Genomic DNA, 27,877 nt, shown 5'->3' with positions numbered 1-27,877 from the left:
TCATTGAACAAAGGATGATTCTTAATAAAAATCTGCTGCCATCTACAAGGATGCTGAAGAAGAAACGAGGGTGAACATTTCAGCAAGACAATGATCCTAAACACAAAGCCAAGGAAACTCTCAATTGGTTTCAAAGAAAGAAAATAAAGCTGTTAGAATGGCCCAGCCAATCACCTGACTTGAATCCAATAGAAAATCTATGGAAAGAACTAAAGATCAGAATTCATACAAGAGGCCCACGGAACCTTCAAGATTTGAAGACTGTGTGGAAGAACGGGCCAAAATCACACCTGAGCAATGCACGCGACTAGTTTCTCCATACAAGAGGCATCTTGAAACTTATTACCCACAAAGAATTTTGTATGAAGCATTAAATATATTTTAGTTAGTGTGCAAAATACCTTTTCCCTGTGTAATTCCATTTTATTACACATAACTTAATTTCTGAATTTATTTGTTTTGGTTTCTTTGTATGTATGGATTGCATGGGTTGTTAACGACATGTGATGAACATTTTGTGTCAATAGCACCTTTAGAAATATTTTTACTGAGAAAAATGGTGATGTGTTTAATACTTACAGTGAGGAGCAGAAGTATTTGAACACCCTGCGATTTTGCAAGTTCTCCCACTTAGAAGTCATGGAGGGGTCTGAAATTCACATTGTAGGTGCATTCCCACTCTGAGAGACAGAATTTAAAAAAGAAATTCAGGAAATCACATTGAATGATTTTTAAAGAATTTATTTGTCTTTACATCAAAGACAGGCAAACCTGGGGTAGCCCTTACTCAACTTCAGGCAGAAGGAGTGGTAACCTTAGTTCCTGTAGAAGAGAAGTTCACAGCATTTTGCCCAAACCACTTTAGACCTAAAATCCCTAAACAGATTTCTGCTTGCCCCCAAATTTTGCATGGAGTTTGAAAGATCTGTCATCGCTTCTCTCAGATTAGTGGAATTTCTGGCATCAGTGGACATTCAATATTCCTACCTTCACATTCCCATCTTTTCTGCACACCAATGCTTTCTACCCTTGCTTGCTCCCTTCTGGCCCTGCTAAGATCTCGGGGCATCCATGTTGTGAGGTACCTAGATGGCCACCTACTGAAAGACTCCTCAGCCATGATCTTGTCTTGCAACACTTTTTTTTGTTGGTTGAACTAAACCAGATTAACTATGTAACACTGAAAGGACAATCCAGCTGCTTTAAGCTTTTGAATGGGTGATCGACTTCAAGAAGTCTGCCCTGCAGGCTTCCCATGGCCTGAAGAATATAAAAATTTCCCCTCCCTTGAAAAGGTTGCTTCTGTAATATCCATTTGTCAGATTCGCAGATCAGTCAGAATCTCTCAACTTATTTCTGCATGAGGATTCTGGGCCTAATAGTAGCCTCCTTCAAGGCCTTTGCAGCTCAACATTTTCAACTCAGTTCTAGAATACAAGAACTCATTTCTTCACTCTCTCTGGAAGGGAATCATGATGGACATTAGCCTATTGGGCTATGCCAGGATATACAATTCCCTTACTGTCCAGGGCACCTAGTCCCCGCAGGACTCAACGCTCCCTAACAACATTCTGGAACTGACAGGCAAAAGACAGATTCTCCTACACTAGACCATTTTCCTACACGGTCACCCAGTAAGGGTGCAATCAGACAACACTATGGCTGTGGCCTACATATACCATAAAGGGGAACAAGAATTTAGGCAGCTCTGAGGATGCAAGTCTGATTTTTTCCAGGTCAATGAGCAGTATGAAGAGCAATCTTTTTTTGTAGAGCTTTCAACAAGTGTTGGTGAAGCTTTTAACTTGTCCTTCAGCTCTAGTTTGTAAATGCTGAACACAGATCCTAATGGGAGTGTTGATTGCCACTTTAAACAAGCTGCTAGCAGGCTTCAGCAGACTTTCAACAAGCATCAATAAGTGCTGAAGCTTGCTAGCAGCTTGTTTAAAGTGGCAGTCAACACTCCCATTAGGATTTGTGTTCAGCATTTACAAACTGCAAACTGGAGCTGAAGGTCCTGCAAAGCTTGCTGAAATTCCTGCAAATGCTTTGTCAAAGTTTGCTGTTCACACTGCTCTTATACAAGGTGAAGCCCATATGAAACAGGCCTTAGTATTTACCTAGCTACAATATCCTCCTTCAGAAAAATGGAATCCCTTTTTTGTCCCCCCAAAAGCCCAAGGAAGGGGCGTCCTGCTTCTAGCATAGATAGATGGTTAAGGCAGCTCATTTCCAGGGCTTATGCCCTCAAGGAAAGGGTTCCTCCCTTCCCTTTCAGGGCCCACTCCACAAGATCTGTCAGTGTTTCTTGGGCTACCACCTAGTCTTCCATGGATCTCCAGGCCTCTGCTGATGTGAGCTTTGGTCGTGAGATGTTTCAAGCTGTCACCTGAGTGTTTTAGGTCCATTGACCCTTGTCTTTGTGGGCCTGTTTGCTATTGTTGCCCACCTCTCCATTTATTGTTTGGGAATATGCCATGGTCTATGACTACAAGCCCTGTGCCCTGTACTGTACAATGAAGATAATGGGAATTCTGATTAAATTTCATATCTTGGAGCACAGTACAGGACACAGGTCCCTCTTCTCTGTTTCTCCTTTTTCGTTGCTAAAAACTGGAGTTCCACAGAGTGGGTGGGTTTAAATGAAGATGACCTGGGGATGGGGGGGCGTTTCCAGCAAAACTTTTGCCAGTGTCCAATCACCTGAAGGTAGCAGCACATAACTCATGGTCTATGACTGCAAGTCCTGTGTCTTGTAATGTACTCCAAGATATAAAATGTGTTCAAGGTATGTTGAAAGTCCCATTTTTCTCTAACACAAAGCACCAAAGGTGTGTTGCCTTAGTGTATTCAGAATGGATATCACTGCAACGCATGCTTTGTGTGTTACTGCACTTTGCGGCAATGTACGCATTACTGCAACACACAAGTAGGTCCTACATGTGCTATCACCAGGGGCGGACTGACCATTTGGAAACTCGGGCACTGCCCGAGGGCCCGGGGTCAGTAGGGGGCCCCATGAGATGCCCCTGGTACCTTTTTATAGGCTTTTTTAAGTTTGGGCAAGGACACAGGGGCCCCATGATCCCCTATTGCCCGGGGGCCCCATGAGTTGTCAGTCCGCCCCTGGCTATCACTTCCTGTCCTAGTGACAACGGTTACCAGGACTAATAAACAAGGGGACTCTGCCTCGCTAAAACACAGACAGCAATAAAATCCTATCAGAGGTTCTAATCTTTCCTCGCTCCATCAAAAACTGAAAACAAAGCTTTGACTTTTGATACACTTAACTTCCCAGCTGTCATTTTCTAGCACAGGCTTGAATGTAACTGTTGGCTATGATGCAGTGCTGACAGTTTTTGTTTCAGAACCATAAAAAAAGACCCTGTGTTGCATTGGAAGGTGACTGTTTGCTAGAGGCAATAGACACCTCCCTTTGCATTGGTCTCCATAACTGACAACCCGCTGCGTGCCAAAACTCCCTCCCGAAGATTGTGCATGGTGAAGTCTAGTGTTTCTCCTCAAAGAATATAAGTGCAGTATATGAGCTCTGTAGAGTTGCTTAGTAACAGTATATAATAGTAATTATGCAGCAGCCAAGAATCAAAGATCAGCTCTGGGAAACGGGGAGAAGGGACTGAGCTGATATACACAGTGTGATGAGAGTCTATCGACCGCATACCACAGAAGGAGCCATCTTATGGGCCAAGCCTGCGTTGGTCCGTTTGGCCTGTTGAGTCCATTAGCATCACTCATTTTTGGGGGTTGCTCCAAAGAGGGTAAAAAATTCAGTCTTATTGCTTAGAGACCTCATGAGGTATAGCGTGACTCGTGCCTCTTGTGTCTGCAAGGTTGACATTTTTCACCAGGAATTCACACTACCAGAGGCGGACTGACCATTCGAGCACTCGGGCACTGCCCGAGGGCCCAGGGTCAGTAGGGGGCCCCATGAAATGCTCCTGGTACTTTTTATAGGCATTTTTGGGTGTGTTTTGAGTGTGGGCAAGGACATAGGGGCCCCATGATCCCCTATTGCACAGGGGCCCCATGAGTTGTCAGGGTCAGTAGGGGGCCCCATGAAATGCCCCTGGTACCTTTTATAGGTTTTTTTGGGTTTGTTTCGAGTGTGGGCAAGGACACAGGGGCCCCATGATCCCCTATTGCCCGGGGTCCCCATGAGTTGTCAGTCCGCCCCTGCACACTACAGCAGGGGTGTCCAAACTATGGCCCTCCAGCTGTTGAAGTACTACAAGTCCCATCATGCCTCTGCCTCTGGGTGTCTTGCCTGTGGATGTCAGAGTCTTGCCAGACCTCATGGGACTTGCAGTTCCTTAACACCTGGAGGGTCATAGTTTGGGCACCCTTGCATTTTATTGCAAGTTCTTACCTACCTCTGTTCTGTAGATACTGAGACAGGCTGTTCCAGTGAACGTGGAAGGCTCTGCCTCTATTTTATTCACACTATCAACCTCGAAACTGTAATAAGAAATATGGCACCCCAACCGTTTGACATTAAGGCCCCATTCACACCTGAGCGATTTGTAGCTTGAAGCTACAAAACGCTTGAGGAGAAAAAAAAATCAAGTATTCTCAATGGAGATGGTTCACATTTCCAGTCCAAGTCGCCTGAGGCCAAACGCCTGAAGCTCAAACAAGTCCTGGATATTTTTTTTGTCGCTCAAACTGGGGAGATTTGCTTCTTTTGCTTGTTTTTGTGTGGTTTTAATTCCATAGAGATAAATGGAAATGTGCGATTTGCACATTTTTGAGCATTTTCCTGTGTTTTTCTGCTCAAATGAAAAAAATGTAAAAAGAAAAAAATACTAATAATAAATGAATAAATAATAAATAAAATAAACAAATATGCAATAAGAAATGAAGAATAATTAGCCACCTGACCCTAAAATACAAAATCACGTATATATATATGTGATTTTGCGCAGCCCTGCCGCCCTGTATCAGTAGTTCTGCTATACGGTGGTTAGGAAGTGGTTAAAATAATAAACATGGAATACTTACCTTCTCTGTGTAATGGTTTTGCACATCTCAGCCCTGGTCCACCTCTTCTCATGTCCCCCGCCAGTACTCCTGGCTCCTCCCCCCTACAGAGTGCCTCTATAGCAAGCGATGAGGTAATTTGTTGCCATAAGACACACAAAACGGAGCTTTGCCCCACCCCCCGCTCCCTCCTCACTGGCTGTAATTAACAGAAGCAGGAGCCAATGACTTCAACTGCTGCCTCTCTGTCCAGTGAGGGGGCGGGAGAGCAGCAACTCTCATGCACATCGCTGGATTGTGATCAGGCTCAGGTAAGTATTATTCTGCTGGGGAATGAGGGAGGAGCTGCATACTGAAGGTATTTCTGTGTGACATTTCAATAACGTTTATTTCAAAAAGTTTTAAAAAAGGAACGGTATGGTACAGAGCGGTGATTCTCCCCAGATCGTACCATACACCCGCTGCTGCGTTAGAAAACACTGGCTGGTGTGAATGAACCCTTAGGCTCGGTTCACACTACTTACAGTGCTACTTTGTCAGGCGACCTCTTGGCGATTTGCTGGTGACTTGAGTATGACTTTGATGCAATTTGATGTGCAACGTTCATGCCATGTGACTTTGCCTGGGTAATCTTCCTGTAATGTCGTATCCAAATCACATCAAGATAGATGAGCATCCGACTTGGATGGGCACAAGTCAGATAGACGTCGCCTTGAAGTAGTACAGGAGCCTTTCTAAAGTCAGAGCGACTTCAGTAGTGCTAATTAAGACAGCTCTTATTGGCTAACATGGGAATTTAAATGTCATGCGATTTGGGGTCTCACAAGTCGAATCTCAAGTTGCAGCAATGTGAACTGAGCCTTAGTGTTTTTCTGCCATCACTTTTCTATTTCTAAGATGCTTGCATGGAGTGTGCATGTTGTCCCTGTGCTTGTGCGGGGTTACTCCCGCACTCCAAAAAAATGCTGGTAGGTGATGCAGCAATACATGTGAAGGATCAGCCCTGGACGCTGACTGTCTGTGTCCAGGGCCAGTCGTGTGTAGGTAATCGCTCCATGAGCAATTGTGAGTGGCAACAATTAGCTGTGGGAGCTGTCAGCCTCCCATTGTTTTCAATGGGGCTGCCACCCGCAGCTAATCACCCTGTCAGCCTCCCATTGTTTTCAATGGGGCTGCCACCCGCAGCTAATCACCGGGAATCCTTGCTGAGTCTCCCATATATAAACGCTAACGGCCCCATTCACAAGTGTGAATGGTTGTGAATGATGCCATTGGGACCTAAGATTGTAAGCTCCTTGATGGCAGAGACTGATGTGAATGTACAATACTGTATATGTAAAACGCTGCATAAATTGTGGGCACTATTTCAATCCCTTTTAACAAATAAGTATTTTTTAAAAATGTAATTTTTTTTAAAAGAGTTTTTTAAAAAAGGGCAATTAAAGTGTTACTAAACCCACAACAGTAAAATCAGTTTGTGGAACCTAAGGAGTTAATCATCTGCATTGTGTAAAAAGACTTTTTGATTCTGTCTTCTCTGATCCTCCCCTTCTTCTACTGTTCCCAATCCGTCTGCTGATAGAATAGAGCTTTGGTGGACAGCTGCACATGCTCAGTTTGGTGTGTATTGCTAGAGAGTTTTTTGCTTTCCTGGGAGAGTGCATGTGATCAGCACAGGGCCAATCAGCGCTGTCCAGACAGAGGGTCAGGGTCCTGCAGCCTCACAGGACAATCAGGGGAGAATGAAAACTCCTACAAGCTTTAACCTGTGCTCAGCTGGACTCTGTTAGATTTCACAAGACTGCTACATACTGCTGATGAGAAAAGATATTTAGCAGTTTATATTTACTAAACAAATAGCATTTTCATGTTCTGTGTACTGTGGGAGATCAGATATAGTGAATGCCGGGTCTTGGATTTAGTAACACTTTAATTATGATGGGGAGATTTACTAAACCTGTTTCACACAAAATCTGGTGCAGCTGTGCATGGTAACCAAACAGCTTCTAACTGCAACTTGTTCAATTAAAGCGGAGCTCCACCCAAAAGGGGAAGTTCTGCTTTAAGCCTATGTCCCCCGTTCCCCATTAAGGATTGGCACCTTTGGGGAGCGGGTACCTGAATTTGACAGGTACTCCCTCCCACTTATGCTGCGATCACCTAGGCCAGTGGTGGGCAACCTTTTTTTTCAACTGAGCCAAATCTCGCCAAAACCACGATTGAAATTTATTTTGAGAGCCACATTTTTAAAACTGAAAATACATCCCCCATATAGTAATTCATCCCCCATATAGTAATTCATCCCCCATATAGTAATTCATCCCCATATAGTAATTCATCCCCCATAGTAATTCATCCCCCCATAGTAATTCTTCCCCCATAGTAATTCATCCCCCATAGTAATTCATCCCCCATAGAGTAATTAATCCCCCATATAGTAATTCATCCCCCATATAGTAATTCATCCCCCATAGTAATTCATCCCCCATATAGTAATTCATCCCCCATAGTAATTCATCCCCCATATAGTAATTCATCCCCCATATAGTAATTCATCCCCCCTATAGTAATTCATCCCCCCTATAGTAATTCATCCCCCATATAGTAATTCATCCCCCATAGTAATTCATCCCCCATAGTAATTCATCCCCCATATAGTAATTCATCCCCCATATAGTAATTCATCCCCCATATAGTAATTCATCCCCCATAGTAATTCATCCCCCCATAGTAATTCATCCCCCATATAGTAATTCATCCCCCATATAGTAATTCATCCCCCATAGTAATTCATCCCCCATATAGTAATTCATCCCCCATATAGTAATTCATCCCCCATATAGTAATTCATCCCTCATAGTAATTCATCCCCCATATAGTAATTCATCCCCCATAGTAATTCATCCCCCCATAGTAATTCATCCCCCATATAGTAATTCATCCCCCATATAGTAATTCATCCCCCATAGTAATTCATCCCCGATATAGTAATTCATCCCCCATACAGTAATTCATCCCCCATAGTAATTCATCCCCCCATAGTAATTCATCCCCCATATAGTAATTCATCCCCCATAGTAATTCATCCCCCATAGTAATTCATCCCCCATAGAGTAATTAATCCCCCATATAGTAATTCATCCCCCATATAGTAATTCATCCCCCATAGTAATTCATCTCCCATATAGTAATTCATCCCCCCTATAGTAATTCATCCCCCATATAGTAATTCATCCCCCATATAGTAATTCATCCCCCATATAGTAATTCATCCCCCATAGTAATTCATCCCCCATATAGTAATTCATCCCCCATATAGTAATTCATCCCCCATAGTAATTCATCCCCCCATAGTAATTCATCCCCCATATAGTAATTCATCCCCCATATAGTAATTCATCCCCCATAGTAATTCATCCCCCATAGTAATTCATCCCCCATATAGTAATTCATCCCCCATAGTAATTCATCCCCCCATAGTAATTCATCCCCCATATAGTAATTCATCCCCCATAGTAATTCATCCCCCATATAGTAATTCATCCCCCATACAGTAATTCATCCCCCATAGTAATTCATCCCCCCATAGTAATTCATCCCCCATATAGTAATTCATCCCCCATAGTAATTCATCCCCCATAGAGTAATTAATCCCCCATATAGTAATTCATCCCCCATATAGTAATTCATCCCCCATAGTAATTCATCCCCCATATAGTAATTCATCCCCCATAGTAATTCATCCCCCATATAGTAATTCATCCCCCATAGTAATTCATCCCCCATATAGTAATTCATCCCCCATAGTAATTCATCCCCCATATAGTAATTCATCCCCCATATAGTAATTCATCCCCCATATAGTAATTCATCCCCCATAGTAATTCATCCCCCATATAGTAATTCATCCCCCATAGTAATTCATCCCCCATATAGTAATTCATCCCCCATATAGTAATTCATCCCCCATAGTAATTCATCCCCCATATAGTAATTCATCCCCCCTATAGTAATTCATCCCCCACAGTAATTCATCCCCCATATAGTAATTCATCCCCCATATAGTAATTCATCCCCCATAGTAATTCATCCCCCATATAGTAATTCATCCCCCATAGTAATTCATCCCCCATAGTAATTCATCCCCCATAGAGTAATTCATCCCCCATATAGTAATTCATCCCCCATAGAGTAATTAATCCCCCATATAGTAATTCATCCCCCATAGTAATTCATCCCCGATAGTAATTCATCCCCCATATAGTAATTCATCCCCCATATAGTAATTCATTCCCCATATTGTGTCAATTCACTTACCTTTGCTCCGTGCGTTCCTCTCGCCGTGTTCCCGCGCCGTTCCGGTCTTCAGGGCGGACTGTGAGAGGAGAGGAGTTCGTCACGCTGCCCCGCCTACATCCTGACAGCCAATGTTTGCCACGCTCCGCGGGCCGGATTAAAAGGTCCGCCGGGCCGTAGTTTGCCCATTGCTGGGCTAGCTGCAGAGTCCTGACTTTTGGGGCGGCCGCCCGAGAGGAGGGAGGGGAGCGGGCGCCCGGCACACAGAAGAGCCGCATTAAAGTGTGCAAAGAGCCGCATGTGGCTCGCGAGCCGCGGCTTGCCGACCACTGGCCTAGGCGATTGGAAGCGGAAGTTGTCCAACCCCCCTTCCCCCTCCCTGTAGTCTTCTGGGACACGTGACAGGTCCCAGAAGACAACGGGGCTATTCACAAAGCGCAGCGCTTCTTGTGCATGCGCAGTGGGCACTTGGCTGTGAAGCCGCAAGCTGTCACAGTCGGGTGCCCACACTGAAAATGCCGGCACCTGGGAGAGAAGGCAACCGGTGAAACCAGCCGTGGTGAGGACACCGCTGGGCCGAGGGACAGGTGAGTGCTTCAGTTTTAAAAGTCAGCAGCTACAGTTTTTGTAGCTGCTGACTTTTTTTTTCTTCCAAGTGGAACTCCACTTAAAAGTGATTGTAAAGGTTTTTTTTTCCGCACTTCACACTGTGCTGAAAATGTGGTGCATGTACTACTCTTTTTCAGCGCACTGTACCTGCACACCTCCACAGCACAGTGGTGTGAATCAGGCACATAGGAGACGAGGCATTTTGCCTTGTCATGCAGTGAGACTGCGCTGGATTAACCATCTAGCACAGTCCCACCCAGGAGTGGACTGACCATTTGGAAACTCGTGCACTGCCCGAGGGCCCGGGGTCAGTAGGGGGCCCCATGAGATGCCCCTGGTACCTTTTTCATAGGATTTTTTGAGTTTGGGCAAGGACACAGGGGCCCCATGATCCCCTATTGCCCAAGGGCCCCATGAGTTGTCAGTCCGCCGCTGGTCCCACCACAGCTGGCATGAATGGAGCCTAAGTTGCCCATCGATTCTGCCCCTTTTTTAAAACGTTTTATGTTTTTTTTCTGAGTATAAATCTATATTTGCCCCAAGCATGCTTAAATTCAGTTATTGTTGACAACAGTGGACCATGTCTGCCTAATGTGTGTTGAGGTGACCACTTGTAGTCCCCATCAGAAGCCCATGAGACCTTTTAACAGGAAGTGCCTGAACAAGGACCTTTATTGTAGGATAATCAGATACTATCATAATGAAATCTGAGAGATGAAATTTTTAGTGATTGTGTTTCCATCTACTTAAATAATGTTCTCTTCCACTGTACTTCTGAATTATTGCAGACCCTGACTCATTCCCTTCTTCTTTACAGGATAACAGCCGGCGAGTAGATAATGTCCTCAAGTTGTGGATTATTGAAGCTCGTGACCTTCCCCCTAAGAAGCGCTACTACTGCGAGCTGTGCCTGGATGACATCTTGTACGCCCGTACCACCAGCAAAGCCCGGGGTGAGACCGTTTTCTGGGGGGAGCACTTTGAGTTCAATAACCTGCCAGCGGTGCGGAACCTGCGCCTCCACCTGTATAAGGACACAGACAAAAAGAGGCGTAAGGAGAAGAGCAACTATGTGGGCATGGTGAACGTGCCCATTGCCAGCATCAGCGGGCGCCACTTTGTGGAGCAGTGGTACCCGGTGTCCCAGCCCACTTCCTACAAGGGGAAAAGCAGCTGTCCCTCCATCCGCCTAAAATCCCGATACCAAACCATGAGCATCCTTCCCATGGAGCTGTACAAGGAGTTTGCCGAGTACGTCACCAACAACTACCGGATGCTGTGCGCCGTGCTGGAGCCGGTGCTGAGCGTGAAAAGCAAAGAGGAGGTGGCCTGTGCGCTGGTACATATACTGCAGAGCACAGGGAAGGCCAAGGTACCTTTATTTACCTATACAGTTCTTGCTTTCTTTTAATCGAATGCCAGATTTGTGCTGATCAGGCAAAGTTTAGGCTGTGATGGCTCCTGTAGAGCAGAAGTGAGTACTTCTGTATTTTTGTTACAATGTGATAGTTTGTTTGTAAAGTGCCATTTTCCCCTTCCCTACCTTAATTATATTTACCTTGCCAGTGCTCCCATACCTCTCCCATCCTGTCACCGGCAACAATACCTGGTGATTTTGGGTAAGGGGGAATATGTGGTCCTCTCCCATGTCAGAATGCTTGGGTCTAGAAGCCAATCACTAGAGCATTTTCACATGGGTGATACAGTGATGTTACACTTAATGTCCAACATCAGCAGACATCTTGAATTTCAACGTAACCAATATGTGGAAAACCACAAGTGCTTTAAATAACAAAAATACTAATACTGAAACTTGTAATGCAGTGGCTGGTGTGAATAGATTCTAACACAGCAGCAACGGTCCTGGAACTTGTAACGCAGTGGCTGGTGTGAACAGATTCTAACACAGCAGCAATGGTGCTGGAACTTGTACCGCAGTGGCTTGTGTGAATAGGCTCTAACCCAGCAGCAACAGTCTTGGAACTTGTAACGCAGTGGCTGGTGTGATTAGATTCTAACACAGTAGCAACGGTGCTGGAACCTGTAGCGCAGTGACTGGTGTAAATAGACTCTAACACAGCAACAGCGGTCCTGGAAATTGTAACGCAGTGACTGGTGTGAATAGATTCTAACACAGCAGCAACGGTCCTGGAACTTGTAGCGCAGTGGCTGGTGTGAATAGACTCTAACACAGCAACAGCGGTACTGGAACTTGTAATGCAGTGGCTCAGTGGCTGGCATGAAGAGACTCCAACATAGCAGTAGCTGCACTGAAACTTGTAATGCAGTGGCTGGTGTGAATAGATTCTAACATAGCAGCAATGGTACTGTAACTTGTAGCGCAGTGGCTGGTATGAATAGATTCTAACATAGCAGCAATAGTACTGGAACTTGTAGCGCAGTGGCTGGTGTGAATAGATTCTAACACAGCAGCAATGGTACTGGAACTTGTAGCACAGTGGCTGGTGTGAATAGACTCTAACACAGCAGCAATAGTACTGGAACTTGTAGCGCAGTGGCTGGTGTGAATAGATTCTAACACAGCAGCAATGGTACTGGAACTTGTAGCGCAGTGGCTGGTGTGAATAGACTCTAACACAGCAGCAACGGTACTGGAACTTGTAACACAGTGGCTGGCATGAAGAGACTCCAACACAGCAGTAGCTGCACTGAAACTTGTACCGTAGTGGCTGGTGTGAACAGACCATAACACAGCAGCAGCAGCACTGGAACACTGTTTTGAAGCTTCATTCAGAAACACCATGTAGCAACATTATTATTACATTGGGGGGAATTTATCAACACTGGAGGAGACAGAATCTGAAGCTGTGCATGGTAACCAATCAGCTTCTAGCTTGTTTGGTTAAGCTTTGAATATAAAGGATAGATGCTGATTGGTTGCCATGCACAATTGGCCTAGATTCTGGCTGCTCCAGTTTTGATAAATCCCCCTCATTGTATTTTTACTTTGTTCCATTCATATGCAGATCAAGAGGGTGACCTTAGAGCTGCACATGATGTCAGTTAAAGCAACCCTCAAGTAAAAAGAAAAAAAAATAAATATAATTTTTTCCTATTTAACCAACCCTGCATTAACCCGTAGTTAAAGCTAATTAATAAACTTTTTTTTATAATTTAATTTATATTGTTCATTAATTTTTTTTAGTGTTGCAAAAATGCACACAATTGAAATTAAAGTGGTTTTAAAGGTAGAAGGCTTTTTTTTCCAAATTAATTATCTGCATTAAGGTAAAAAACCTTCTGTGCGCAGCTCCCCCAAGTCCCACCTTATACTGACCCGAGCCTGATCTCAATCCAGCGCTGTGCCTGACAGCAGCAGCTCTCTCCACTCTCTCTCTCATCTCCCTGGAGATCAAGACAGCAGTGGGATCCATTGATTCCTGCTGCTGACAATCATAGCCAGTGAGGAGGGGAGCGAGGATGAGGCTGAGGCTGAGCGGCACTGTGTGTGTCTATGGACACACACAGCATGGCTCAGGAGAAGCCTGCACAACTGCCCCCCTCGCAAGCGGCTTGCTGTGGGAGCGTTCAGAAGGGTGATGGAGCCAGGAGTGCTCACAGGGGACCCCAGAAAGGAGGATCGGGACCATTACACAGAGCAGGTAAGTATGACATGTTTATTATTTTTAAAAATACCTTAGAATCACTTTAAGTGCCTTTATTTCATTTGTAAATACCTTCACCATGCTTTGTACTAGAATCATAATTTCAGTGTCATTATAAACAGGACACATTGTAGAATAAAGTGTATACTTTTTATCTACCATAATGCTAGTTCTTTTAAACTAACACTGAAAAAGGCAGAAAAAAGTGTGATTTTTGTTTTTGTTTATGTTATGCCTTTTTGTCTATAGATGGCATAAAAAAGGAAATAATTTCTAGAAGACAATATCCCCCAAAAAGCCTCCCCCCCCCAAAGTATTATTTTGTTAATTATAGTAGAATTGCAGCTTAAAGTGGTTGTAAATCCTTACATACACTCACCGGCCACTTTATCAGCTCCACCTGTTCAATTGTTTGGTAACACAAATTGCTAATCAGCCAATCACATAGCTGCAACTCAATACATTTAGACATTGTCAGGGCAGGAGCTGAGGAACGGACAGGCAGGCCTAAACAATGTAACGCACAGGCTGACGACAACCACCACCCACAGACCGAAGTCCCTCAGGGCGCGGAGTCTAAGTCCCAGGCTGCCCTTCACCAGGGCCCCTGATGGTGGGGATGGACTTGACGCAGCCAGGAACCAGGTCGCGGCCCCCGAGACACCTCAGTTGCGGTAATGGCCTCCGCCAATGGCGTGTAGCTGGTGGAAAAGACAATAGAGTAGTCAGGCAGGCTGGGTCGACAACAACGGGACAAAACGGTACAGGACAGCAGACGAGAATCACAGGTCACGAGCCGGTTTCAGCAACAGAGGGTCAGATCAAAGGAGAACACAAAGAATAGTCGAGTCACAAGCCGAGTCAGATTCCAGGAGAGTCACGAGAGTCAGAACAGAGTAATAGCGACACAAGACACAAGTGCAAAGAGCATGTGTGGACCACAGGCTTATATGTCATCAGCCACACCCCTCTGGGGGATGGACCTCAGAGACCTGAAGGCATAAAGGATTCCCACCATGCTCAGCAGAAATCCAAGATGGATGCCAGCACATGGAGTAATATAACCTCTGGGAAAAGGTAGGACCTTGACAGACATCTAGACGTAGTGAAGATGACTTGCTGAAGTTCAAGCCGAGCATCATAATGGGGAAGAAAGGGGATTTGAGTGACTTTGACCATGGCATGGTTGTTGGTGCCAGACGGGTTGGTCTGAGTATTTAAAAAACTGCTGATTTACTGGGATTTTCACGCACAACCATCTCTAGGGTTTACAGAGAATGGTCCCAAAAAAGAGAAAATATCCAGTGAGCGGCAGTTGTGTGGAGGAAAATGCCTTGTTGATGTCAGAGGTCAGAGAAGATAGGGCAGACTGGTTGCTGAGAATTTGGCGTAAACAACATGAAAGCATGGATCCATCCTGCCTTGTGTCAATAGTTCAGGTGGTGGTGGTTTAATGGTGTGGGGGGAGACTTTTATTGGCACAAGCAAGGTGTACCTAATAAATTGGCCTGTGAGTGTGTACCCAGTGAAGTGACTGGCCTCAAGTGATACACAGAGATTAAACAAACCTCCTATATATGTTGTACCTGTTTATCTACGACTGTCTATTCAAAGTGCAGAATTTACACAGGATCTCTCACCACTGAAAAGCAGGGGGCAGGGAGCTGAAATTACACTCGATGATGACAGCTGTGAGAGCTGATTGGAGGGACCCCCCCCCCCTTCACTCAGCACACAGGAACAGAGCTGAGGCTGTCAATCAGATGGAGATTCCTCCTTTGTCACCTTTTTTTCCCTGGTTTTGGGAAAACTCAAAAGGAGTGACCCATGCTGATATCAGAGGAAGGAGGCAGCAGACAGAAATGATACTCTCTGGACTGAGACCAGTACACACTATAGAGGGATATGCTTTGCCCATATTTCATGTCTGAGGTTTACAACCACTTTAAACCTTACAAGTCTTAAAAATGTCCCATCTCCCTCCAAACACTTATTCTGACTAACCTGTGTAAAAAAGATGTATATGCAGTACTTACCTGTTTTCAGCCCACTCCAGTCCAGACATGTGATCCCCTGTGTCAGCCAGCGGTGGGTGCAAGGGAGAGGAGAGTGCTTGACAATAGCTGGGAAATCCAGGAACTGTGACACCACCCATAGGCTTCCATGTCTCAGCCATTGTCGGCTCTCTCTCCTCTCCCTGCAGGCTAACACAGGGAATCCAGATCACGTGACCAGACCAGAGCAGACTGAAAATAGTATATACATCATTTTTACACAGGTTAGTCAGCATAGGTGTTAAAAGAGGGGGCGAGCGTTTTTAAGACTAGTTAGGTTTAGCTTGGAATTTTCCTTTAATGTCTGGTTCTCCACTTGACTTATAGATTCAAATGTGGCCCTTTTAAGTTGAACACCACTGATCTAACCCTTTCCATTTCTATCCATAACTAAAACAATGTTTTGGCTGGAGTTCTCCTTTAAACTTTCAGCGTTACACTAACCAGGTGACAGCTCTGGCCTGGCATGGTGCCATTCTCTAGCAAGCACACTTATTTCTTGGCAGTATTTTCTGTGATTGAACTGCAATATGTGGAGCAGCAATACCCCCCTAGGTAGGGGCCCATTCATACTTTTATTTTTTTCTTACTATCATGTTCCATTAATGCTCCTTTTAACACATTCTCTATACATACGACTGTCTCTGCCATCACAGCTTCATCAGCGGCACAGATCGCTTAGAACTTTATCTCTTTCTTCTTCAAATGTGATCTATTATCCTTTATTTTTCACATAATATCTTTCAGAGATCAAAGTTTTTCCAGTCCCCCTCTTTTCTGCTTCTGTCACAGAAAACCTCCATTCCTCTTTACAAGCATTATGTTATCAATGAGATATTGTTCTGAAGAGATTTCTTCCATAATGTGCCATGAAATCCGCTGATTGAAAATTCCAGTTTCATTCAGAGGGAAGGAAATCATTGATAATTGTTGAAGTCAGTGCTGATGGTTATACAACGCTAATCATGTCCAGTGATTGGGAGTGTAGTGTTCTATGTATAGAGAGTAATAGAATTTATTATGTCATGTCCAGTGGTGGGTCATCTTGGGGATGTGGTGTTCTATGTATAGAGTGTAATAGAATTTATTATGTCATGTCCAGTGGTCGGTCATCTTGGGGATGTGGTGTTCTATGTATAGAGTGTAATAGAATTTATTATGTCATGTCCAGTGGTCGGTCATGTTTGAGGTGTAGTGTTCTATGTATAGAGTGTAACAAAATTGTATCATGATGGGGTTCAGTGGTGGTTCATGTTGGGGGTGTAGTGTTCTCTGTATAGAGTGTAATAGAATTGTATGATGATCATGTCCAGTGGTGGGTCATGTTGCGGATGTGGTGTTCTATGTATAGAGTGTTATAGAATTGTGTTATGGTCATGTCCAGTGGTTGGTCTTGTTGGGAGTGTAGTGTTCTCTGTATAGAGTGTAATAGAATTGTATGATGATCATGTCTAGTGTTGGGTCTTGTTGGAGTTGTGGTGTTCTATGTATAGTGTAGTAGAATTATATTATGTTATGTCCAGTTGTCAGTCATGTTGGGGGTGTAATGTTCTATGTATAGAGTGTACAAAAATTGTATTATGATCATGTCCAGTAGACAGTCATGTTGGGGGTGTAGTGTTTTATGTATATAGTGTAGTAGAATTGTGTTATGGTAATGTCCAGTGGTCGGTCTTGTTGGGGGTGTAGTGTTCTATGTATTGAGTGTAATAAAATTGTACTATGATCATATCCCTTGGCCAGGCATGTCTGGGTGTAGTGTTGTATGTATGTAGTGTAATAGAATTATATTATAATAAAGTTCAGAGGTCATTCATGCTAGCGTAATGTTCTGTGTAGCAAATTTAATATAATTACAGTACCATCAAGCTCAGTGGTTTTTAGTATTTTGTTGGTGTAGTCTATGTATACAGTTTTGTGGTATTAAGTTTTGGTCATGTCCAATGGTTGACCATGTTGGAGATTTACTGCCATACGTGTGTGATAGAATTCATGTTGGGGATGTAGTATTCTATCTATAGGCTGTTTAAGACTTTATTATAATGATTTGCAGAGGTCATTCATGTTGTAGTGTTCTATGTCATAAATGTAATATAATTCTATTACTATCAGGCTCAGTTGTCACATTATTTTGTTGGTGTAGTCTATGTATAGAGTTTAATAGTATTATGCTCAGGTCATTTACATTGGTTGGCCATGTTGGCAGTTTAGCACCCTGTAAGCAGGTGCAGTTAGCTGGTTGCCTCTGGGCTATATCCCAAAACAGTGTGGTAATGGGGAATTATGTAATTGGGTGTTAGGTCCCCCTTTAGACAAAGCCTACCTGTAGAGATGTGGTGAGTGGAATTAGTGCCCATATAACTGCTAGGAGGGGAGGAGCCTAGAGAGATGGAGCATGGGAGACAATCACCCCACAGCCATGTGGATGTAATCAGCTACTGCCTAGGGCCCCTCAGAGAGCTTAATTCTGGGTGAGGTATTTCAACACCCCGAAGAACCAGCTGTAGTCACCCTGACTCAAGTTATAGTCTAAGTGGACAGTAATTGAGATACAAAAGGCCTTTTAGGCCAGGCTTAGTGTTCTCTGATGTGAGTACTAATACACATGGGAGTGAGACTAACATACCCAGCTGTGTAAAGCTATGGAGTGGGAGATAGAGAGAGGCTGGTATACTACAGAAAGCACCTTGTTAATCTCGGCTGACAGAGCAGGATGCCTAACTTTGTTAATCTCGGTTTGAATAGAGCAAAAGGCTATAGATCTAGTATACAGGGAGATGGGTCCCAACACTGTGGTGCTCCTAAACAGAGGAGAGATAAGATGGCTTATACTTATGTACTGGCCTGAGTGACAGCTGCAGAAGGTTTGGTCTTATGTATGGCAATGTGTTCTGAATAGTTCTGTCAGTATGTCAATGTGTCACTGCCATCTTTGAAGAACATCAGTAAAGTGCAGAAAATATACTTAAACTGTGGACATTGCTTTCCTAAGAATATAAAGGCTCATGGCCATGGACGTGATCATTTTGGCACCAACACCTAGCCAATTAGAGGTCCCCTTTGTGTATAGAGTATGATAGAATTCACGTTAGGGATGTGGTGTTCTATCTATAGGGTGTGTAAGAATTGTATTGACATCAGGTCCAGTGGTTGGTCTTGTTGGCGTTCTTTATATGAAATGTAATAGGGGCCAGGTTGGTGATATGAAGTTTGTTGTCTGATATCTTTTAAACTGCTTTTCAAGCCGATACTTTTATATGAAACCCATTCATCTGTTGTCCAGCTTCTCATTAAAGTTGAATAAAGTTCACAGGAACCTTTTGCTAAGACAGCAGCTTCCTGGCCACTTTGTACACAGGTAAAGTTTTCAGGTATTGATCGTTGTATTGACTGTTCTTATTGACCCTCTGAAATGTGGAGTTGTGCACTCAAGGGTTCGGCTTCAGAGATTTTACTCTTCATTTCTTCTCCAAGAACTTTTTGACCTTCTTGTGGTGTGAAGATTAAGACAGACTTTAAGTTTTATGTTACTTTTATGTTTTTTCTTCTGAGCTAAATACAAGGCTTATTTTGAGAGAACCTGCAAAGAGTGTCTGCTTTTGTCTGCCACCAGCAGCTCAGATTAAGAGGTTCTTATAGATGTCATTTATTAGAATGACACTTAAAATTGGAAAGCAGGAGCCTGGGATATGTCTGGTCGCTATGGGTAGAACACGCCTTTTCCTCAGCACCATGTAGTGTCCATGATCTTCTGCAGAGGTCTCAAAATTTCCTAAACAAAGGGCCAGTTTACTGTCCTTCAAACTTTAGGGGGGATGGACTGTGGCCAGTGGGAGAAGAAAATGCACTGGCTTCACTGGGAGCAAGCAATGTCCTATCATTGGTGTCAATGGACGGAATAGTGCCCGATCACTGGTCTCAGTGGGAAGAATAGTGCCCCATCATTGTTGTCAGTGGACGGAATAGTGCCCCATCATTGTTGTCAGTGGAAGGAATAGTGCCCCATCATTGGTGTCAGTGGGAGGAATAGTGCCCCATCATTAATATCCGTGGAAGGAATAGTACCCCGTCATTGGTATCAGTGGGAGGAATAGTGTCCCATCATTGGTATCAGTGGGAGAAATAGTGTCCCATCATTGGTGTCAGTGGGAGGAATAGTGCCCCATCATTGGTATCAGTGGGAGGAATAGTGTCCCATCATTGGTATCAGTGGGAGAAATAGTGTCCCATCATTGGTATCAGTGGGAGGAATAGTGCCCCATCATTGGTATCAGTGGGAGGAATAGTGCCCCATCATTGGTGTCAGTGGGAGTAATAGTGCCCCATCATTGGTATCAACGGGAACAATAGTGCCCCATCATTAGTGTCAGTGGAAGGAATAGTGCTCCATCAATTGTATCAATGGGGAGGAATAGTGTCCCATCATTGGTATCAGTGGGAGGAATAGTGCCCCATCATTGGTATCAACGGGAACAATAGTGCCCCATCATTAGTGTCAGTGGAAGGAATAGTGCTCCATCAATTGTATCAATGGGGAGGAATAGTGTCCCATCATTGGTGTCAGTGGGAGAAATAGTGCCCCATCATTGGTATCAATGGGGGGAATAGTGCCCTATTGTTGGTATCAATGGGAGGATTAGTGCTCCATCATTGGTATCAATGGAAGGATTAGTGCCCCTTTATTGGTAACAGTGGGAGGAATGGTGTCCCATTGTTGGTGTCAGTGGCAGGAAGTATGCCCCACTGTTTCTGACAGTATGGTGATTAATACCCCAGATCCCGGATAAAAGCAAGCAAAGGGTGACAATTTGAATGCCACTGATCTATAGTATACAACTTTATTTTGAATTGGAAGATCTTTGGTATGACATATACACTATACATGTTGGGAACATGCGGCGGCAGCGGGATGCATACCATGAATGCAACGCAAATGTGGTCATGAGTTTGTGTTTAAAATGGAAATTGAATAGACATTTTTGACTCAACAGATCCATGCTTTGTATGTTATCCATTTTATTAGATTATTTCAGATTTATACTGTATGGAGGATTGCTGCCATCGCTCAGTAATGTACCGTAAGTCAAGAAGTTAAGATGTTGAAGCATTGCATAAGTTATATTTCCGATCCTCAGTAGCAGTCATTGCAATGCAAAATATTAATTTTCATTTATAAATCCTCCACTATTTATTGCCTACTAGTCTTCAGACTTATACCTATCTGCAACCTTTGTTGTGCTCACAAACATGTTACATTTTCTGTGTTCACCATTTGACATGAACCAGAGCTAATCCTTTGCTCTGGAGCACCAACTTACTAAGTAATTCAAGTAGACCTGTTTTAAGTGTAGCACTTGAGTTATTTAAAGAATAATTTTAGGCATCGGATCAATGTAATTATATACATTATAGTGCCAAAAGTATTGGGACGCCTGCCTTTACACGCACATGAACTTTAATGGCATTCCAGTCTTAGTCCGTAGGGTTCAATATTGAGTTGGCCCACCATTTGCAGGTATAACAGCTTCAACTGTTCTGGGAAGGCTGTCCACAAGGTTTAGGATGGTGTCTATGGGAATGTCTGACCATTCTTCTAGAAGCGCATTTGTGAGGTCAGGCACTGATGTCGGACGAGAAGGCCTGGCTCACAGTCTCTGCTCTAATTCATCCCAAAGGTGTTCTATTGGGCTGAGGTCAGGACTCTGTGCAGGCCAGTCATGTTCCTCCACCCCAAACTTGCTGATCCTTGTCTTTATGGACCTTGCTGCACTAGTGTGCAGTCATGTTGGAGCAGGAAGGGGCCATCCCCAAACTGCTGGGAGCATGAAATGGTCCAAAATGTCTTGTTATTCTGACTCCTTAAGAGTTCCCTTCAGTGGAACTAAGGGGCCAAGCCCAACCCCTGAAAAACAACCCCACACCATAATCCCCCCTCCAACAAACTTTACACTTGGCACAATGCAGTCAGGAAAGTACTATTCTCCTGGCAACTGCCAAATCCAGACCCGTCCATCAGATTGCCAGACAGAGAAGTGTGATACGTCACTCCAGAGAACATGTCTCCACTGCTCTAGAGTCCAGTGCTTTACACCACTGCATCTGACACTTTGCATTGCACTTCATGATGTAAGGCTTGGATGCAGCTGCTGGGCCATGGAAACCCATTCCATGAAGCTCTCTATGCACTGTCTTTGTGCTAATCTGAAGGCAACACAAAGTTTGGAGGTCTTTAGTTATTGACTCTGCAGACAGTTGGTGAGTTTTGCGCACGGTGCACTTCAGCATGTGCTGACCCCGCTCTATCCTTTTACGTGGCCTACCACTTGGTGGCTGAGTTGCTGTTGTTCCCAGCTGCTTCCAATTTGTTACAATACCACTAACAGTTGAACGTGGAATATTTAGTAGCCAGGAAATTTCACAGATGGAGTTATTGCACAGGTGACAACCTATCACGGGACCACGCTTGGAGTCACTGAGCTCCTGAGAGCGACCCATTCTTTCACAAATGTATGTAGAAGCAGTCTGCATGCCTAGGGGCTTGATTTTATACATCTGTGGCCATGGAGGTGATTAGAACACCTGAATCCAATGATTTGAAGGGGTGTCCCAATACTTTAGGGAATATAGTGTATTTACCATACCTGGCCAAAACCCCCTAGGACCTGTAAATTACTGAAAAAGGCACTGCTACTCCAGTGATCTCCACTTGCATCTGGGTCCAATGCCAAGCGGCTGCCCTGCTGTGTTGAGAACATAGGAGGTCAACTGCACAGCATGGGCACTATTCTGAGAATGCTTTGCGATTTCTGAATGAATGCAAAGCATTCTCTTAATTGGATAAGGTGGAAAGTGTGACATCACTGCCCCGCCTCTCCACATCATCCAATTAGAGAACACTTTGCATTCATTAAAAAAATTCAAAGCATTCTCTGAATGATGTTCATGCCATGCGGTGGTCTAATCAATGAAGGTGAGGAAATGCCGCCCCCTGCCTGCAGCAGATGAATGGCTTCATCTAATCCTAGGGTGGGTATTGAGGAGGTTATACAAAAAGATGGCAACCACCCCAATTTTTAACTTGCATTTAAAGTACGGTGCACATGAAAGGGCAATGCAGAACACAAACAGTGAAACATTTCCCAGCACACTTACCAGCTAGTCTGCAAAATAGAACAAATTGGCCCTGTCTAAAAATTCACATTAAAAAACAGAGGACTTAGTTGCACACATTTGCAATTACAGTCAGGTCCATATATATTGGGACATCGACACAATTCTAACATTTGTGGCTCTATACACCACCACAATGGATTTGAAATGAAACGAACAAGATGTGCTTTAACTGCAGACTGTCAGCTTTAATTTGAGGGTATTTACATCCAAATCAGTTGAACGGTGTAGGAATTACAACAGTTTGCATATGTGCCTCCCACTTGTTAAGGGACCAAAAGTAATGGGACAATTGGCTTCTCAGCTGTTCCATGGCCAGGTGTGTGTTATTCTCTCATTATCCTAATTCCAATGAGCAGATAAACGATCCAGAGTTCATTTCAAGTGTGCTTTTTGCATTTGGAATCTGTTGCTGTCAACTCTCAAGATGAGATCCAAAGAGCTGTCACTATCAGTGAAGCAAGCCATCATTAGGCTGAAAAAACAAAACAAACCCATCAGAGAGATAGCAAAAACATTAGGCGTGGCCAAAACAACTGTTTGGAACCCTTCTCAAAAAGAAGGAATGCACCGGTGAGCTCAGCAACACCAAAAGACCCGGAAGACCACGGAAAACAACTGTGGTGGATGACCAAAGAATTCTTTCCCTGGTGAAGAAAACACCCTTCACAACAGTTGGCCAGATCAAGAACACTCTCCAGGAGGTAGGTGTATGTGTGGTAAAGTCAACAATCGAGAAGACTTCACCAGAGTGAATACAGAGGGTTCACCACAAGATGTAAACCATTGGTGAGCCTCAAAAACAGGAAGGCCAGATTAGAGTTTGCCAAACGACATCTAAAAAAGCCTTCACAGTTCTGGAACAACATCCTATGGACAGATGAGACCAAGATCAACTTGTACCAGAGTGATGGGAAGAGAAGAGTATGGAGAAGGAAAGGAACTGCTCATGATCCTAAGCATACCACCTCATCAGTGAAGCATGGTGGTGGTAGTGTCATGGCGTGGGCATGTATGGCTGCCAATGGAACTGGTTCTCTTGTATTTATTGATGATGTGACTGCTGACAAAAGCAGCCGGATGAATTCTGAAGTGTTTCGGGCAATATTATCTGCTCATATTCAGCCAAATGCTTCACAACTCATTGGACGCTTCACAGTGCAGATGGACAATGACCCAAAGCAGACTGCAGAAGCAACCAAAGAGTTTTTTAAGGGAAAGAAGTGGAATGTTATGCAATGGCCAAGTCAATCACCTGACCTGAATCCGATTGAGCATGCATTTCACTTGCTGAAGACAAAACTGATGGGAAAATGCCCCAAGAACAAGCAGGAACTGAAGACAGTTGCAGTAGAGGCCTGGCAGAGCATCACCAGGGATGAAACCCAGCGTCTGGTGATGTCTATGCGTTCCAGACTTCAGGCTGTAATTGACTGCAAAGGATTTGCAACCAAGTATTAAAAAGTGAAAGTTTGATTTATGATTATTATTCTGTCCCATTACTTTTGCTCCCTTAACAAGTGGGAGGCACATATGCAAACTGTTGTAATTCCTACACCGTTCACCTGATTTGGATGTAAATACGCTCAAATTAAAGCTGACAGTCTGCAGTTAAAGCACATCTTGTTCGTTTCATTTCAAATCCATTGTGGTGATGTATAGAGCCAAAAATGTGAGAATTGTGTCGATGTCCCAATATTTATGGACCTGACTGTATATGTGGAAGCTGCAGTGCCTATGTCAAGGCTCCTCTGTATACTGCAGTCCTAACTCTATATTTCTGAGAGTCTCCAAGTTGGAGCATACTGTACATAGCAGTGGATAAATTAAGGGCGGGTTTGCCTGGAGGGAGCCCACTCCTCCTTTAAGGCACAGGGACCCATTAGATGAGGAGCAAGAGCACAATGGCGGCTGGAGGCACCTAATGTGTTCCAACGCCCTCCTGCCTGCAGCAAATGGATGACTTCATCTCATTCTAGGGTACATTTTGAAATGTATATTGGTTAAGAGCATCAAGTAAATTCAATACATTTTGGGGGAAGCTCTTTCCTCAGGGCTGGGGCAGTAGCTGTAATTCACAGTGAGATGCAATAGGAGATCAATAATAGGGCTTGATAAAGACTGTCAAATCTTAACGGCTTTACAAACTTCCGGCATGGTCTCATTCTAGGCAAAGTCATCTGCCAGGAGCTCAAGGATGGATTTTAATAATAAAAGGAGTTTTTCTGAAGAAAATTAAATATTACTGTATATTGTGGCATGCCAAAAATGTATATATGCAGAATTGGAAAATTACTTAAAGGTATATTTTAAACAGAACCTGAGATCTTCTCCAAATAACATATACTTGATTAACGTCATATCTCATCTTACCATATCCCTCTTTTTCCACTTTTGTATAATCCTGTCTCTTAAACAGTTCCAAAATTAGGCTAAAGTAAGACATATGTCAGTCAACTTCAGCATGTTATGGACTTCAGCGGTTTTGTTCTAGAAGAACAAACTTGCCCCCTGGGCATCTCTGGCCAATTTAGTCTCTCCAGCATTGAAAAATTTCATCCTGATCTGACAAAGGAAGTTGGATCCATTCCTGGGGGACCAAATAATTCTCTATTGTCCTTTAGTCATCATAACTGTGGAGAGCTAGAAAATATATATATGTATGTATTTGCTTTTATTTATTCATTGATTTTGCTATTACTACTTCATCTCAGTTTGGCATTTAATAGCTTAGCCACTCCAAAGATGCTTACAAATATTTCAGTCCGGGTGTATAACAATCCAATTGGTTTGGATTTTTAGCCATATGTTTGACAAATTGAAGCGTGTGTACATTTGTTTTTTTAAATGCACTAGCTAAGAGGAAATGTTTGGATGGGTTGAACGTGTTTCCTTTGCTTTTAATATGGTGGTAGTGTGTTATATAACTAAGCATTAATTTTTTTAGTTCATGTTTTGTAGAACAAGCAAAAACAAGGATGTAATTCCGATCGTATTTTCAACCGAACAAAACAGCACATACTTGTATTACTACATAGAAAAAAAGTCAAGCCTAACCCTAGTGTAGGTGGTCAGGCTCTTTGTTCTTCACCTATAGCAGCCCTCTTTCCCATAAGGCACGCAGGCCTACCGGTACTCAGCTGCCCCCAGATCTTATACACAGTGGTATAGTACTTGGCCACCACGCTGGGGCAGATGCGAGCTAAGCACAGCAAACAGGTACTTGCAGTTGGCAGACAGGCAGAGTGGTCTAAAGGCAGTCTGAGTTTGGCAAGTGCACAAAATATGTGAACATATTAAATATGAAAAAGTCCCATTGAATTTCTTATGAAAAAATCTTTCCTCCTGTAACCACCAGTGCTGCAAACACAGAGATAGTGCATATTTCCTCTACCAGATTTCTGCTCACCTCCAGCAGTGTGACCTCACATCATATAATGTTTGGTCTAACCGCACTTTTGGTCCCAATAATTGGACTCTGAAGATCAATTTGAAGAATGGTAGCTCCAAATGGCTCACTCCACAAAACCCCTTAGGTCGGCAATAATCCTCATGAAAAAAAACTTAACATAGTGTTTACCCTTTAAAAACGTTATTAATCACAAAGACTTCCACATATGCACTCACAATTTGACAGGTGTCAAACCGCACCAAGTGTAACAAGCATCCACTGAGAATCTCCATAGACCCAAGAACCTGTGCTTATCCAAGTCAGCTGACAACAGTACCTTAGGTATATGCTCCAGTCAATCACAAGATCATGAAATACAATAGCACAAGCGGGCCATAAAATAGTTAGCAAAGTACCTCACAATCTGGAGAGTCCTGGAGCAATGTAAACCCCTGCTGTATTGATCGCTGACCTTCTGCTGCATTGTTACGTCATCCGCAAGCTCCTCCCCAATGTTCAGACAGTAGTCAGGGTCAAATCCATAGTCAAAAGGCAGGCAGAGTTCAGAGAGTAGTCCAAAAGCCAATCTGAGTTCAATACCAAGGAAACCCAAACTAGGCGTGATGATTGGGCAAAGGTAGGGTCAAGGTATGGGAAAAAGGCAAGAAACAGGGAGCTTGAAGCACGTGTTGCAAACACTATCACAAGCATGGCACTAAGGGCTTGGCAGGCTTAAAACAGGTTTGGATTCCACCTAGAGGCTGTATCTACACCAATTACCCTGCAAGTGGACAGTCAGATAGGGAGAGTGTAGCTCGGCCAAAATTGGGATGCTGGAATGAGACCAGTAGCTGCCATAGAACAGGAGCCTTACACGCTCCTGACAATAAAAAAAATATTTGCTATGAGATCAAAACTTAAAGTCAGATCCTAAAATGTGTTAAAATATGTTGCATATGGCTGACATTACAGTAAAGGATCCCTTCCTATACTGATGGTTGATCTTCCTATATGCAACAAATATTTCTTCACTCTATAACAAGAAAAAAATGTTATAGGGCAAGGCCATCAAGACTTCCAAATCAAATATTAAAATCTGTTCAAAAATGTTGTGCGTGGCCAACATTATAGAAAAAAAAAGGCTCTGTTCCTATACTGATGATTGATGTGTTTTTCATCAATATTTAACCCATATTTCTTTGCTGTATAATAGGGGTCTCCAAACCTTTTAAACAAAGGGATCAGTTTACTGTCGTTCATACTTTAGGGGGCTTCACTGTGGCCCTTGGAGAAGAAAATGTTCTAGCACCAGTGGCAGTAGCCAATGTCTCAAGCCTGGTGGTCAGTGGGAGTAAAAATATTACATAGCGCCTGTGGTCAGTGTGGAGGAGGAATAGTGCCCCATCACTGGTGTCAATCGAAGGAAGACAGGGACATCTGTCACAAAGATCGCGACTGCCGAACAGTATATTGTTTACCGTGCGCTCGGGTTCGAAATATCATGGATTAGACGACCCAGCTGTCATGGTACACTTTTGGACCAATGACAAAGTTAGAGGAATGTGGAGTGAATGATTTCAGGGACATAGGGGCTATATTGAAGAGAAGGACCTCCAAGGTGGTATTCTCAGAGATACTGCTTGTACCTCGAGCCACACCAGAGAGACAGCAGGAGCTAAGGGATCTTAACAAGTGGCTGAGAAATTGGTGCAGGAAAGATGGTTTCGGTTTCC

General features: G+C 43.6%; 1 protein-coding gene across 13 annotated transcripts in view; it reads left to right on the top strand.

Moving 5' to 3' along the window:
• The window catches only part of SYNGAP1 (synaptic Ras GTPase activating protein 1), a 470,644-nt gene that overhangs the window by 306,467 nt on the left and 136,300 nt on the right, over window positions 1-27,877 (top strand). For all 13 annotated transcript variants that reach the window (XM_089656453.1, XM_089656452.1, XM_089656448.1 and 10 more), the window contains one exon: window positions 10,721-11,275. In XM_089656453.1, the coding sequence (XP_089512579.1) occupies window positions 10,721-11,275 (555 nt within the window). The remainder of the gene's footprint in view (window positions 1-10,720; window positions 11,276-27,877) is intronic.

This window comes from Staurois parvus, unplaced genomic scaffold (genome assembly GCF_062004578.1).
Source record: "Staurois parvus isolate SC_StPar_1 unplaced genomic scaffold, SC_StPar_1.0 ptg000906l, whole genome shotgun sequence".
Lineage (NCBI taxonomy): Eukaryota > Metazoa > Chordata > Amphibia > Anura > Ranidae > Staurois > Staurois parvus.
The sequence above is the reverse complement of the archived record's forward strand: the minus strand, read 5'-3'. Positions and strand labels throughout refer to the sequence as shown.